Source organism: Ruditapes philippinarum, unplaced genomic scaffold (genome assembly GCF_026571515.1).
Source record: "Ruditapes philippinarum isolate M1 unplaced genomic scaffold, ASM2657151v2 ctg431_1_1_1_1, whole genome shotgun sequence".
In the NCBI taxonomy this organism is placed as follows: Eukaryota; Metazoa; Mollusca; class Bivalvia; order Venerida; family Veneridae; genus Ruditapes; species Ruditapes philippinarum.
Window position 1 is genome coordinate 98,076 of NW_026854292.1, and position 17,147 is coordinate 115,222.

The 17,147-nt window shown below is 34.2% G+C and overlaps 1 protein-coding gene across 1 annotated transcript in view; it reads left to right on the top strand.

The window, feature by feature from the left end:
* The window catches only part of LOC132739715 (RNA-binding protein 1-like), a 48,745-nt gene extending 32,064 nt beyond the window's left edge, over positions 1 to 16,681 (top strand). Inside the window, exons 4-6 of the mRNA XM_060727499.1 lie at positions 5,972 to 6,052; positions 7,035 to 7,175; positions 16,235 to 16,681. Coding sequence (XP_060583482.1) covers positions 5,972 to 6,052; positions 7,035 to 7,158 — 205 coding nt within the window. The 3' untranslated portion in view covers positions 7,159 to 7,175; positions 16,235 to 16,681. The remainder of the gene's footprint in view (positions 1 to 5,971; positions 6,053 to 7,034; positions 7,176 to 16,234) is intronic.
* Positions 16,682 to 17,147: the final 466 nt, after the last annotated feature.

Here is a 17,147-nt window from a genome sequence, read left to right on the forward strand (position 1 = left end):
TTTCATTTTTGCCTATAAAAACATGGACCGGTTATGAAAAGAATCTTTTTGATCCATAAATTAAATACTATGATTCCAAATGGACTAAATAATAAAGTATTGTTTGATTTATAATAGGTTACATGAATATTAATATGTTTGTCTATTATCTTATTTTTATTAACACTGTCTAATAGACATCTGTATCACTGTTGATCCATTTTAATTCATGTACCAGCTTTATTTATAGCATAAATATTTGTTTCTACATGTTATCATAGTTTTGCCGCTAAACGCCATAACGTTTTTCGCGCGTTTAACGCGTGTTCCGTTATGACGTCGCTTCCGGTAATTTTATTATGTTTTGCACTGATGAAGGCATATAGCCGAAACGTTTGCAATTAAATTAAATTACTAAATGTTCGTGTTTGTGTGGCTTGTCTGATTATTTTAATTGAAAAGATAGTATTTAAGAAAAATAACTGTTACTGTATTTTAAAGTTTAAATACAGCTATTTAAATATCTAATTTTTTTTTCATGTTAGAATACAATTATTATACTGTGGCGTTTGTATCTGAACATAAGACACATCTGCACATTGGTTTCATTTGACATTCTGAAATATGACCGTGATCTCCAAATTCACTAGACAACACTGCAGTAAGGCAAAGTACAATTGTATAGAAACAAAAAATGATATTTTTCTCTTCCTACTGTTATGTGTGGACTATTAATGCGGTATCAAAGCATTTTTCACAAATGCAAACTTTTTCCAAGTTATTTCCCTTTTAGCACTTTGAAAATGGATATGATTAACCTAAACTGGCAAGTTGGATATGTGTTAAGTTATATCTGTACTAATGGCTTTAAAATTTACAAACTTACTTATCAATACAAACTAAGTAATATTGCCAAGATATATATATTTTTTGCCTTCCATTTTTATCCCTCGCCGAAAGGCGGCGGAGGATATAGAAATAGTCTCCTTCCGTCCATCCGTCCGACATTTTTGTCCGGAGCATATCTCAAAAGTATTTGAGGTATCAGCTTGAAACTTCACAGATGGATAGATCATAATGAGGAGGATTGCAGTGCACAAGAATGATAACTGTACCCTGCATAATTTTTCAGTTATTGCCCATTGTTATTTTTCAAACTTAATTTCTGTCCAGAGCATAACTCAAAAAGCAATTTCTGTCCAGAGCATAACTCAAAAAGCTTATGAGATCTTCATAGGTGGATAGATCTCACTCAGGAGGTGTGCAGTGCTCAAGAATGATAACTCTACCCTATTTTTTTAGTTATTGCCCATTGTTATTTTTCATACTTAATTTTTCACTTGAGTGGAGCATAACTCAAAAAGTCTTTGAGATGTCAACATGAAATGTCATAGGTGGATAGATCTTATTGAGGAGAAATGCTGTGCACAAGAACAATCACTCTTCCCATTATAATTTTTGAGTAATTGTCCTTTGTTATTTTTCATACTTTTTGTCTGGAGCTTATCTCAAAAAGTGTGAGAGGTATCAACTTGAAACTTCATAGGTGGATAGATCATATTGAGGAGGATTGCAGTACACAAAAATGATAACTGTACCCTGCATAATTTTTCAGATATTGCCCTTTGTTATTTTTCATGCTTAATTTTTGTCCAGAGCATTACTAAAAAAGCCTTAGAGATATCAACATGAAACTTCATAGGTGGATAGGTCTCATGGAGGAGGAGTGCAGCACACAAGAATGATAACTCTACCCTGCATAATTTTTCAGTTATTGCCCTTTGTTATTTTTCATGCTTAATTTTTGTCCAGAGCATTACTAAAAAAGCCTTTGAGATATGAACTTGAAACTTCATAGGTGGATAGGTCTCATTTAGGAGGAGTGCAGCACACAAGAATGATAACCTACCCTGCATTATTTTTCAGTTATTGCCGTTTGTTATTTTCAGCCATCAGTATTCACATAGGTTTCAAATCTGTAATCACTTCAGCCATCAGTTTTCATTACCAAAAGACCTCTTAAAATTGATTTATTCTGCTCTACTACATATTTATTCTTCCAATGAGCAAACACATTCGGCGAGGGATGGCTATGTTGACATGGCTCTTGTTCCCAGTTATTTCCCTTCTATAAATATTTTTACCATCCATTTTTCCCTGTTACAGTTGAACTTCGTTCGCTCGACCTCTGAGGGCCTTTGCAAATTTGTTTGAGCAATCGGTAGTTCGAGCAAACCCAGGTTTAACTATTATCACATAGGATATAGGCCTAAGGGTTTGCCAGCTGACATCGGTCGAATGATAAATACGTCAATATAATTGTTTGATAATACATCAGTTCATCGAATACGTCCTTCTTTTAAACATTAAAAATTATTATCCTAATGTTTTCAAATGAATATTAATGGTACACTGTGTTAATCTTGTAATTGGTTGAGTTTGATTGGGCAATCATTTTTCAAACATGTTGAACAATGTCCAAAATATATTTATATGTTTATTATGGGATAAATTTTATGATGAATTAATAAAATATTTTAAAATACATTTTACAGCAGCATCTATTTGTAGTCATTTACTTACATAAACACACATACAAGTATCATTCTATAAATAGATAACACAATTACAATTCACGTTACATGCACCACGTCTGTGAGCCTTTATTCATCCTTTGGAGGGATTTAAGGTTCATTTTATGATTTAGGAACACAATTACAATTCACGTTACATGCACCACGACTGTGAGCCTTTATTCATCCTTTGGAGGGATTTAAGGTTCATTTTATGATTTAGGTCAAGGTCAAGATCACCAGTGTTAACAATATACTTTTAAACTTTTTAGCTCACCTGAGCTAAGTCAGGGTGAGCTTTCAGGATTGTTGAATGTCCGTTGTCTGTCACTTTTTTTGCCTCTATCATCATCAAATTTTGTCAGGATGCTATCTAGGTAATTGCTAGGATTAGTTCAAACATGGGTCATCTCAGAGGAAAACCTAGGTCATGGTAGCTAAAAATAGAAAAATTTTGTTAACACTTTGTTTTGATCTAAATATCCTGGAAATTGGTACGAAAGTTTGTTTAGATGATTTTCTTGGTCAATTTTGAATATGGGTCACCTGAGATCAAAAACTAGGTCACTACTCCAAAATATTGAAAACCCTTGTTAATACTTTAGTGGTCACATTTTTAGCTCGACTATACAAAGTATAATATGGAGAGCTGTCCTACTCGCCCCGGCGTCGGCGTCAGCGTCCAGATTTCAGATTAAAGTTTTGGTGCAGTAAAATATTTTTCACTATAACTTAATCATTTCTTAAAGTATCAACTTCAAACTTCAAATATATGTTCCTTATCATCAACCACATCTTATGTGACAAGGTTTATAACTCTAGCACCTATTTTTACAGATTTATCTCCCCTTGAACTTAGAATTTTCCTTAAAAAATACTATTTTTTACTGTTACTTTTTTATTTCTTAAGGGATCAACCTCATACTTCAAATATATGTCATCCCCATCTTATGTGGCAAGGTTCATAACTCTAGCACTAATATTGCAAGAATTATCTCCCCATAAACTTAGATTTTTTTACTTGAAAAATGTTATTTTTTAATATAAGTTTTTTAGTTTTAAAGGTATCTACCTCAAACTTCAAATACTTATTCCTTATCATCAATTACATTTTATGTGACAATGTTCGTAACTCTTGAAGCAATATTTACAGATTTATCTTTCTTTGAACTTAGGATTTTCTTTAAGAAATATAACTTCTTTACTTTTTAGGTATCTACTTCAAACTTCAAATATATATTTCTTATCATTACACACATGTTGTGTGAAAGGTTCATAACTCTAGCATGACTTTTTCTAGAATTATTCCCCTTGATCTTGGAATTTATGTTAACAAATGATATTTCTTTACTATTACTTAATACATAATTATACATAATTGGTTTTTCTTTCATAGTTTTGTCCTCCTTACTGCGTCCAGTATTTTATTAGTCTAGCTTGGCTGTCTCCTGTGACAGCTCTTGTTTACTCAATTGTCATCAAACTTGGTCAGTTTGCTTGTCTAGGTTATTGCTCGGATGAGTTCGAACATTGGTCATCTCTGATGAAAAACAAGGTCACAGGAACTAAAAATAGAAAAATCTTGTTAACACTTTTGTGGCTACTGATTTTATCTAAATATCATGAAAATTGATCAGAAAGATTGTTTTGATGATTTCTAGGTCAAGTTTGAATATGGGTCACCTGGGGTTAAAAAAATCACACTGCCCAAATATGGAAAAACCTTGTAAACACTCTATGTGTCACATTTTTGACTCAATTGTCATCAAACTGACATGAATTTGGACCATAAACATAATTTCTGATGCCTAATTGAGTTTTGATCTCGACTGACTTTTTTTTGATATTAATGATATTGTTTGACCTACTTTCTTGTTGTTGTTTTTTTTAAGTACAGACTTAAAATTTGGACCAGGGGTGTAATTTTTGATGCACAATTTTGATATCGGCTGACCTATTTTTGGCTGGTTTGCACATTTGCAAACCTGGGTTAAAGAATGGTGAATGATGGGCGCTTGGCGGGTTGGCTGGGTCAGGGAAAAATTTTCGTAACAGTTTTCTCAGCCTCTTATCACTGCCTCTTGATATTTAGCATTCAGCATTTACACATGGACCCATACTGTGGGATTCAGGTTTGTCACTCATCCACTTCCTGTTTACTTAGACTTCAACATTATAGGTGATTGGTAGGAAATGTTCGTAACAGTTTTCTCAGCAACTACTTATTGCAGCCTCTTGATATTTGGTATGCAATATCAACATGTGGTCCCATACAATACACGTTACATATACAGCGGCTGTAATTAAAGCTGTTATCGTAACTCATGACGGCAAATACCGTAACAATATTATCATAACAAACACCTCTGACTTTATGTCAATTAACCTTAATTGCCTTTATCACGAGGTGTTAAAATCATGTGTCACTGATTCAGAACATGTCGACCCGCAACTTTTGTTGTCTTTGTGTTCGACCCAGAAGATGTGATTTTTACTTTGTTTCTGCTGAAGGGAATAGAGATCAGGTTCGACAGCTTGAGCAATCGGTGTTCCAGCGATCAGTGGAAGAACAATGTATATTATAATGGAAGTTTGCCGGGACTAGGCGATGAGTTCGATCGAAAGGAGGTATTCTAGCAATCCGAGTTCGAGCGAACGAAGTTTAACTGTACATGCGATTATTTTCGTTTTACAGGCATTCTTATTTTATTTACATCAAATTATGTCACAATGGTATATAGATGGTTTTAAAATTTCAATATTCTTTGTGACTGAATTAAGAGACTCCCTGTTACCTGTTATGGTGACCTTTTTCTTAACGTCCCTTGGATGACTAAATATATCATGAAAACATTTATATAAATAAAAAGTCAATGTAGAAATCTACTTAGGGTCATTCATTGTACAATAGACTTTATATACATAATATTAAATTCATTACAGAAAGTGCTCAGAGGTGAGCTTTTTGGTTGCATGTTTTACGTTTACAATCTTCCGTTGTCTTTATTTAGCTAAATTTCCTATTGTCTAAATTTTCTAAACCACAATGTAGTTTGTGACCAAATTACACAGGCCTCTTCAAAGGTTATGAAAATGGTGCCAGTCAATAGATAAAAAGGATACAGGAAATTAAAAAAAAAAAGAATTCTAAGAAAGTTCAGTACCATTAGCTTATATATTTAATATACAACAATTACAGTCCTGTATAGAAATTGTATAAATAATGCCCTGAGGGTCCAATTTTGGGTCACTTTCGACCAACATAGGAAATATAGCTTCAGAAATCTACTGCTGGAACATTATTACTTCTGAAAAAATCCCTAAAATCTCTAAAAAGTTGGGACAATTAGCTGGCATAGTATTAGAATCATATTGAATATCTTGAAAGGGTATATTGGTTATTGATTATATTATTTTAGATCAAGGTCACCTTACAGAGGTGGCAGAAGATCACCTTCACCTTCAGTCAGACGCCGTTCACCTCGTTATTCTCGCAGCAGGTTGGTAATTTTAGTTTATATTCCCTTTAATATGGAACCTTTTATCAGAATGACATTTTGTTTGATTTCTAACTGTATAATGCTTTCAATTCACATTGTCGAAAATATGCTTTGTTATACCCCCACTAATTAAGTTTAGTGGGAGTATAAAGGAGTCAGCTTGTCGGTCCGTCCGTCCATCTGTTAGAAGGTTTTCTTGTCCTGTCTGTAATTTTGAACCGGTTGAAGGAAATTCAAACTATTTAGCAGAAAAATTAACCATAATTAGACGATGTTCAGAGTGCAGGTTTGACCTTTCTCAGGTCAAGGTCAAATTTTTTTGTCCGCTCTGTATCTTTTAATCAGTTTCCGGAGCATAACTTAAGTTCCATTTGGCTCACAATATTCAAACTTCATAGGATGATTGTCCATATTGGGTAGAAGACCCCTATTGATTTTGGGGTCACAAGGTCAAAGGTCAAGGTCTTTATTAACTTAAAACTGAAAACAGTTTCCAGAACAATAACTTAAGTTGCATTTGGCCCACAATATTCAAACTTCATAGGATGTTTGTCCATACTGGGTAGAAGACCCCTTTTGTTTTTGGGGTCACAAGGTCAAATGTCAAGGTCACTATTACCTTAAAACTGAAAACAGTTTCGGGAGCATAACTTAAGTCAATATTGGGTAGAAGACCTTTATTTAATTCCCATGTCTTACAAATGCTTCATCCTTACTAAAAAAAAACACTTTCAGACATATTATGCTCTGCCTAGAGGTGCTCTTGTTACACTTTGAAAGAACATATTGCCCTCAAAAGAAGTCATGAAAGCTCCAAATCCAAACTTTAATTTATCTTATTGATGTAGAACAAATAATTCAAAAACTTTGAAAAAATCTATAAACCACAGCATTTTCCCTGTGTGCAAAATTATCAACTTAAAAGCATGTTTTCTAACAAGCGTGTGTCAAGGCACTTGTGACAATTTCTAGTTTGTTTTAGATCACCAAGAGACAGGTCACCACGAGGAGGTTCTCCACGTGCCAATGTTTCAAGAGAAAAATCACCACCTAGAAGAAATTCTACTGAAAGAGGGAGGTCACCATATGATGATGATGGGAAATAAAATTTTGTCATATATTGGTATGCTATTTTCTATTGAGATTGAAGGAATTTCAATGAACAGGTTGTACAGTCAAGGAAGAGGAAGTTTCAAACATGTCTAGGAATGGAAATTGAAAATGATTGATATGCTTTGCTTTTATCATAATTTAAAAGATCTCTTACATGATTGATAACAAATAGGCTTAACCTTTTAACATCATCACATAAACAAATTATAGAGTTTCAGCAAAATTTTAATAATGAGTCCCTTTGAATATTTTAACTCTAGGTTTTATACCCCCACATTGCAAGATGGTATTCTGGTTTGAGGCTGTCAGTCTATAAGTCTTATTGTCTGGCCATCTGTGTGTGCTTTATCTTTACAACCACACAACCAATTTTAATGAAACTTGACAGGAATAATTGTGATGTCTACTTGTGCTTTTTGTAAAGAATTTGACCCTGACTTGATTTGATTAGGTCAAGCTGGACTTGACCATGACCTTGAAGGTCAAATTGTTGTATTTTGCTTTAATTGGCCATACTTTTTAGCTCATGGTGAGCTATTGTGATCCACTACTGTCCATCGTTTTCATCATCAACAATTACTTTAAACATCATCTCCTCTGAAATCAATGACTGCACAGTAACCAAACTTTACAGGAATGGTTCTTGGGTGGTCCCCTTGCAAAGTTGTTCAAATGGCCCCGGTCTGTTGCATAAGTGAAAATGTCAAATAAAACTATCCTCTTGTCTGAAAGTACAAGGCCCAGAACTTTGATATGTGGTATATGATATCATATGTAGGTTCTCTACCAAGCTTGTTCAAATTTTGTCCCTAGTGTTAAAATTTAGTAGGTTCATATGTTTTCCTTATATGTATATAGTAAAAACTTAAAAATCTTCTTCTCTGAATTGATAGAAGCTAGAGGTTAGATATTTGGCATGAAACATTGTGTAGTATGTTCAAATTATAGTCCTGGGGTCAAAATTGGCCCTGCTCCAGGATCATTGATTTTTATTATGTGCAAAGAGTAAAACTTAAAATATCTTCTTGTCTGAAGGTACAAGGCTTAGAGCTTCGATATTTGGTTATATAATATCATCTATAGGTTGGTAGATTACCAAAGTTGTTCAAATTCTGGCCCTTTTGTCAACATTGGCCCTGTCCCAGGGGTCAAAGGTTTCCCTTATATGTATATAGTCAAAACATAAAAAATCTTCTTCTCTGAATTGGCAAAGGATAGAGATTAGATATTTTGCATAAAATATTGTGTAGTGGACCTCTACCAAGACTGTTCAAATTAAAGTCCTGGGGTCAAAATTGGCCCCTAGTCCTTGGGGTCATTAATTTTCATTATGTACAAATACATGTAGTAAAAACTTTAAAAAAAATTCCTGTCTTTGATATTTGGTACATGTATATAATACAATCTATAGGTCCTCTACCATAGTTGTTCAAATTTATTGTCAAAATTAACCCTACCCCAGGGCGTCATAAGTTTTCCTAATATGTCTATAGTAAATACTTAAAAAATCTTCTTCTCTGAATTGACAAAGGCTAGAGGTCAGATAATCAGCATGAAACAAGTGGACCTCTACGAAATTAGTTCTAATTATAGCCCAGGGGTCAAAATTGGCCCTGCTTTGTTGGTCATTGATTTCCATTATATAAACATAGTAAAAACAGAAACTAAAAAAAAAAATTTTCTAAATACGAGAATGTTAGTATTTGACATAAAACATTGTCTGGTGGACCTGTATCAAGATTGTTTAAATTAAAGCGTTGGGGTCAAAAGTTTGACATGCCCATGAGGACACAGTGGCCTACTTTCTTGGCCTTTGATAAACAGCTATGAAATAAGGACCATATGCACAGTTTTAGATGTAAAATTGAACTTTGATATTAACTGACTTAGAATTTGATGATGTGACCTACTTTTTTATATGCCCAAAAAATTTCGGGCATATTATGTTATACCCCCTGGTGTGTGTCCGTTTGTCTGTCTGTCCATCCTTCCACACTCACAGGACAGTTATTATGTGGCTAGAGGGACAATAGACTGTTCTTTCTCTCTGATGTCATTCATTCCATAATGCTTTCATGTGGCTATTTTCTTTTGTGTGGCTAAAAAGAACAATACAGAGACAAAAGAGTAGCCACATTATTACTCTCCTGTTAGAAGTTCCGTCCTTTAGCAATTTGGTTTCCGGAGCATAACTTAAGTTCCATTTGCCCACAATATTCAAACTTCATAGGATGATTGTCAATATTGGTAAGAAGACCCCTATTGATTTTGGGGTCAGAAGATCAAAGGTCAAGGTCACTATAACCTTAAAACTGAAAACATTTCCCGGAGCATAACTTGAGTTCCATTTGGCCCACAATATTCAAACTTCATAGGATGATTGTCCATATTGGGTAGAACCCTATTGATTATTGGGTCACAAGATCAAAGGTCAAGGTCACTATAACCTTAAAACTGAAAACATTTTCCGGAGCATAACTTGAGTTCCATTTGACCCACAGTGTTCCAACTTCATAGGATGATTGTCAATATTGAGTAGAAGACCCCTATTGATTTTTTGGTCACAAGGTCAAGGTCATTATTACCTTAAAACTGAAAACAGTTTTAGCTCAATAATTTAAGTACAGCTGTAAAATTTTATAGGATGAACAGCCATGTCCAATACATGACCCCTATTGATTTTAGGCTCATAAGATAAAAGGTCAGGGTCACAATAACCTAAACAATGAAAATTGTGCTTTCTGGAGCATAACACAAGTTCCATTTCGCTTACAGTGTTCAAACTTCATAGGATGATTGCCTATATTTAATAAAAGATCCATATCTATATTGGGGGTCATAAGGTCACTATTAAATGACCTTAATATTGTTAAAAGTTTTACAACTGTCAAACTTCATAGGATGATCACTTATATTGAGTACATTAATTATGTGCCCTAAAAAGTTTGATTATGTTATATCCCTGGCGTCATTCTGACCATCCGTCATAGTAAAATTATTTAATTCCCATGTCTTACAAATGCTTTCTCCTTTCTAAAAAAATCACTTTCGGACATATAATGCTCTGCCTAGCGGTGCTCTTGTTGTCCTTTGATGTACAACAATGAAATTTGGACCATGTGAACAGTTAAAGATGTAAAATTTAATTTTGATATCAGCTGACCTAGTTTTGACAAGTGACCTACTTTCTTGTTTTTATGCCCCCACAATGTGGGTGCATATAGCGTTGCACTTGTCCGTCCGTCCGTCAGTCCGTCCGTACGTCCTGAAATCTTGTGAACGCAACTCCTCTTAAACCGGATGGCAGATTTTGCTTAAACTTACAGGGATGAACAACCTTAATATGTAGATGGTAGTAAAGGAAGGAATTTTTGCTGTGACCAAATTTAACAGAATTATGGCCCTTTGTTGATTTTTTTACTAGATACTATGTAGAAATTTTGTGAACGCAACTCCTCTTAAACCGGATGACAGATTTTGCTTAAACTTACAGGGATGAACAACCTTAATGTGTAGATGGTAGTAAAGGAAGGAATTTTTGCTGCGACCAAATTTTACAGAATTATGGCCCTTTGTTGATTTTTTCACTATATACTATGTAGAAATTTTGTGACCGCAACTTCTCTTAAACCGGATGGCAGATTTTGCTTAAACTTACAGGGATGAACAACCTTAAGGTGTAGATGGTAGTAAAGGAAGGAATTTTTGATGCGACCAAATTTTACAGAATTATGGCCCTTTGTTGATTTTTTCACTATATACTATGTAGAAATTTTGTGGACGCAACTCCTCTTAAACCGGGTGGCAGATTTTGCTTAAACTTACAGGGATGAACAATCTTAAGGTGTAGATAGTAGTAAAGGAAGGAATTTTCGCTGCGACCAAATTTTACAGAATTATGGCCCTTTGTTGATTTTTTCACTATATACTATGTAGAAATTTTGTGAATGCAACTCCTCTTAAACCAAATGGCAGATTTTGCTTAAACTTCCAGGGATGAACAACCTCAATGTGTAGATGGTTTTAAAGTAAGGAATTTTTGCTGCGACCAAATTTAACAGAATTATGGCCCTTTGTTGATTTTTAGTTTTCAACTTGTGGCACATGTAGTCCAAAAAATATTTGACCTAGAGTCATAAGATTGACAGAACAGTGGCGTGTGGGGGCATCCGTGTCCTATGGACACATTTCTAGTTTGCGACAGCCGCGCCCTTAGGCGCGTTCAGGGCTATGTCATCTACACATGGGATTTCGTCTGCTACAATCGCACGTGTCCTCCACCGAATAACAGCCCAAGAAATAGTACATGAATTTGATCCTATGGAACTCCCATACTTTGTCGGGATATCTTAAAAACATCAATATTTAGCCTTTTCAATTTCAAATTAAGTTATCCAAGTTAAAATATGAACGTATTTGATTGATAAATCAACTTGTAACAGAGGCTTTTCAATGAAAACGGCCATTTTCACAATATGCTCATGAGGGAAAGAGTTAACTAAAAAAAAAAAAAAAAAAAATGCTACAAAACAACCATTTTATCACCAAAATTAGGTGAAAGGCCACATGTTCACATGGAAAAACTAGATTTTGGGTAATTCCAAGGTTTTTCATCATTTTTGTGTCGCCTCTACGGAGTAGTGGCGACATATAGGGATCACTTCTCCGTTGTCTGTCTGTCCGTCCATCCGTCACAAAAACTTGTCCGGACTACTCCTCATAAACTACTGGTTTGCAATTTCATCCAAACTTTTTACAGGGAATGATCAGTACCAAGTCTAGTTGTGCATATTGTCAGCATTTTCCGGTTCAATGATTTCAGAGTTATGCGCCCTTTAAATAATTTTTAAATTTTTAAAGTTTGTCCGGACTACTTCTCTATACCACTAATGCAATTTCAATGAAACTTTACAGGATTGATCTGTAGCTCAAGTCCTTGCTCATATTGCACGGGTTTTCCGGGCAAAATGATTTTTTGCCGAGTTATGGCCCTTTGATAAAAAAGGTGTTTTTTCTGTGTGTTGCCATTACACAAAAGCTTGTCCGGAACTATCCTCATAAACTACTGGTGCAATTTCATCCAAACTTTACAGGAATGATCAGTACCAAGTCTAGTTGTGCATATTGTCAGCACTTTTTCCGGTTCAATGATTTTTGTCAGAGTTATGGCCCTTTTTAATAAATTTTTATTTTTAAAGTTTGTCCGGACTACTTCTCTTATACCACTAATGCAATTTCAATGAAACTTTAACAGGATTGATCTGTAGCTCAAGTCCTTGCGCATATTGCACGGGTTTTCTGGTTGAATGATTTTTGGCCGAGTTATGGCCCTTTGATAAAAAGGTGTTTTTTTCTGTGTGTTGCCAGATACGCAAAAGCTTGTCCGGACTACTCCTCAAAAACTACTGCTGCAATTTCATCCAAACTTTACAGGAATGATCAGTACCAAGTCTAGTTGTGCATATTGTCAGTATTTTCCGGTTTAATGATTTTTGTCAGAGTTATGGCCCTTTTATATTTTTATGCCACCGCAGCATCTGCGATGCGGTGGCATATAGCTATTCACCTGTGTGTTTGTTTGTGTGTGTGTGTGTTATATAGATTATAATAGTGAACTTAAAAAATCTTCTTGTGAAAAACCTCTAGTCCAATTTCAACCAAACTTGGCAGGATTGATCCTTGGGTGAAGGGCTTCCAAAGTTGTTCAAAGAATTTCATTCCATGCAGAAATCTGGTTGCCATGGCAACCAAAAGGTATTATAAGAATAAATTTAAAAAATCTTCTTGTAAAGACCCAAAAGGCCTAGAGCTTAGATATTTTGCATAAGGCATTGTCTGGTAGACCTCTACCAAGATTGTTCAAATTATAGCCTTGGGGTCAAAATCGGCCCCGCCCCGGGGGTCATTGATTTTCACTATATGTACATATAGTAAAAACTTAAAAAATCTTCTTGTAAAGACCCAAAAGGCCTAGAGCTTAGATATTTTGCATAAGGCATTGTCTGGTAGACCTCTACCCAGATTGTTCAAATTATAGCCCTGGGGTCAAAATCTGCCCTGCCCCGGGGGTCATTGGTTTTCCTTATATTTATATAGTAAAAACTTATAGTAAAACTTAAAAAAAAAAATTCTTCTAGCAATTGACAAATGCTAAAGGTTAGATATTTTGCATGAAACATTAAGAAGTGAACTTCTAGCAAGATTGTTCAAATTATAGCCCTGGGGTCAAAATTGCCCGCGCCCCGGAGGTCATTGATTTTCAATATAAACATAATAGTAAAAAAATCAAAAAATCTTATTATCTGAAGGTTCAAGGCTTAGAGCTTTAATATTTGTTAAATGATATCATCTATATGTACTCTACCAAAGTTGTTCAAATTTTGTCTCTTGTGTCAAAATTAGCCCCGCCCCGGGGGCCATAGGTTTTCCTTATATGTATATAGTAAAAACTTAAAAAATCATCTTCTCTTCATTTACAAATGCTAGAGTTAAGATATTTTGCATGAAACATTGTGTAGTGAACCTCTAGCAAGATTTTACAAATTATAGCCCTGGGGTCAAAATTGGCCCATCCCCAGGGGTCATTGATTTTCACTATGTACATATAGTAAAAAATTCTAAAATCTTCTTGTCTAAAGGTACAAGGCTTAGAGCTTTGATATTTGGTATATAATATCATCTATGGGTCCTCTACAAAAGTTGTTTTAATTATGCCCCTAGTGTTAAAATTGCCCTGCTCCAGAGGCGATAGTTTTCCTTATATGTATAAAATAAAAACTTGAAAAATTTTCTTCTCTGAATTGAAAAATCTTCTTCTTTGAATTGACATAGGCTAGAGGTTAAATATATGGCATGAGACTTTGCGAAGTGAACCTTTACCAAGATTGTTCAAATTATAGCCATGGGGTCAAAATTGGTTCCGATCCGGGGGTCATTGATTTTCATTATGTACATATAGTAAAAAAAACAAAAAATATTTTTGTCTGAAGGTACAAGACATAGAGCTTTGATGTTTGCTATATAATATCATCTATAGGTCCTCTACCAAAGGTGTTCAAATTTTTCCCCTGGTGTCAAAATTGGCCCTGCCCGGGGGCAGTGATTCTCATTATGTACACATAGTAAAAGCAGAAAATAAAACAAATGTTTTCTGAATGGGAGAAAGCTACAGCTTAGATATTTGATTTGAAATGTTGTTTGGTGGACCTGTATCAAGATTGTTTTGAATTAAACCCTTGGGTCCAAAATTTTGCCTTGCCCAAGGGGACAGTGACCTACTTTCTTGTCCTTTGATGTACAGCAATGAAATCTTGACCATGTGCACAGTTTTAGTTGTAAAATTGAACTTTGATATCAGGTGACCTAGATTTTGATGATGTGACCTACTTTCTTGTCCTTTGATGTACAGCTATGAAATTTGAACCAAAATTGTGCACAGATTAAGATGTAAAGTGAACTTTGATTTCAGCTGACCTAGATTTTGACAAAGTGTCTTACTGTATTGTCCTTTGATGTAGTCATGAAATTTAGGATGTGTGAAATATGACCTTCACCACCAAATTCACTAGACTCGCGTGCATTGATATATTCCTACTCTGATCTTTTATTAAGTTAACAACAGATTTAACCACTAATCTGATAATAAGAATTAAATTATTTATAACGTCAGGGATCTATGCATTATGACAATCTTCAAAATTGTATAGAAACAAAAAAAATCTGTTCCTACACTATTATTTAGTATTATATTAATGCGGTGGCATAGCATTTTTCTCAAATGCAATCTTGTTTTTTCCTTATACAGAATATATAGTGAACACTTCTTCTGTGGCAATTCCTCCTATATTATTCATGTTTTACATTGCACATAGTTACATTGTTTGTTGCTTTATTTGTATTTCAAATACAACATATTTATCTACAATGGTGATAATTGAAAACCTGGTTTCGTGGCATTGCCATGTTTCTTGTCATTTCATTTCTAGAGGTTATATTCTCAGCCCAAATATTCTGAAAATTTGTAAGAAAGGTTGTTTTGATAGTTCTAGCTTAGGTTTTAAGATGGAAATCCTTGATAGACACATTAGGCAGGGACACCTAACACATTACGATGATTCAGACAAACATAAGAACTCAAAAGTTCATTTATGTCTTCTACAATGGCATAATTAAATGGTCATGACCCTTCAAAATGTTGCTGACATATTTCATGTGGGGTTTTAACCAGTAGAGGACTTTTGTATTACTTGCAATACTAAGGTTATTTGTAATTGCTTGACCTTAATTTAACCTCGACATATTAGTGAATTTTTCTTAAGGTAGCCAACACGTTTGACAAAACCCTTATATTTAATTATTAAAATAATATCTTGACCTCTAATTTGACCTTGACTGTTAAGTTCAAATTATAGAAAGTTGCTTAAATTTTCATCTGTTTGTTATTTTATTTAATTTATACTTGGACGAAAGATCATATATAACAAAACTGACTTGTTCAATTTTTCTAATATAACCTTGACCTTTATCTGATTTTGACCATCAAAGTCAAATTATTGAAAGTGTCTTAAATTTTCAAAACTTTGTTATTCATTTATTGATTTGATTTATACATGGACAAAGATGACATCTGACAAACTTGTCATAACTTTGTTATTTATTTACAGATTTGGTTTATGCTTGGATCTTAAATTGACCATCAAGGTCAAGTTATTGAAGTTTGATTATATTACCAAAACTTTGTTATTTATTATTGTTTAATACAATTGAGAAACTTGACAAAACAACACTTATGACCACACCAATGTTTGATAATTTGATTACTAGCTGACCTTGATAGTTGTTGCCCTTTACAAACGAGCATTAACACTGCATGCGGTTCTCTTACTGATCAAACTTTCTACAGTGCCATATAAAATGTCAAATGAGCTAACAATGGAAAAGCCTGGATAAAATTTAAACATTATAAGCTTAATGAAAATGTTGTCCCATTTATATCGTTCGTATCAAGTTTTGCTGATTTAAGGCTATCATGATCTTTTTTATATTGCAATATTTCATGTTTTGTTTTAGGGTATCCACAGAAATGCATACACCAGAAGTGATGTTCAAGTAATGATGATTATACTTGATGGAACTACAATTCATTCTGTTCTGAAAGCTGTTTGATCATATATATTTTCCTGTAAAAAGGTGTTTTTTTTCCACATCTCTTTACATAAAAGACATAATCATCTGTTTTTAAGAGGGTTTTAAACCACTCATGTAGCTCATTTAGTAAAACATATGTTCAATGGACATTGGAATTGTAAGCTCAAGTCCTAGGGACATAATTGTTTTGATTTGACTGTTTATTTGATGATGTAACATAATTCTGATGTAAATATTTAACCTTTGCTGGAACACTGTGTTAATAGAATACTTTTTTACAGTTGCACTTAATGCGACAAAAAAAATCTTACACTAGCATGCTGTCAAAATATGTTATAAACAAATGTAAATAAAGACTGGTTTCCTTGATTATGTGATAATTTCACAGATAAATTTTATTACTTTATCCCATTCCTTAATAATAAGGCATTACTGGAAGTTCTATGTCAAATATCACCATACTATTGCTGCTCAACACAATGGTCACACAGTCATTATATGTGAATTTCAATCTGTATCTTTTGAACCAATAGAGGGAATTAAAACTATCAAGCAGAAATGTAACTTATAGTGAGATGATGTGCAGAAGGGAGGTTTGTGCTTCCTCAGATCAAAACTTCCCACACCCTGGGGGTCAATTGATTTATATAGACTTATATAGGAAAACACATTCGAGTTTTATTGTGTGAAACTGCAATGCCCAGAGCTTAGATCTTTGGCTTGCAGAATTACTGTATGGACCTCTACAAAATTATATTAATCATGTCACTTGAGCCAATATTGGCCTTGGTGGGGGGGGGGGGGGTCACTCTTGTTGTTTCTATACAATTGCCAT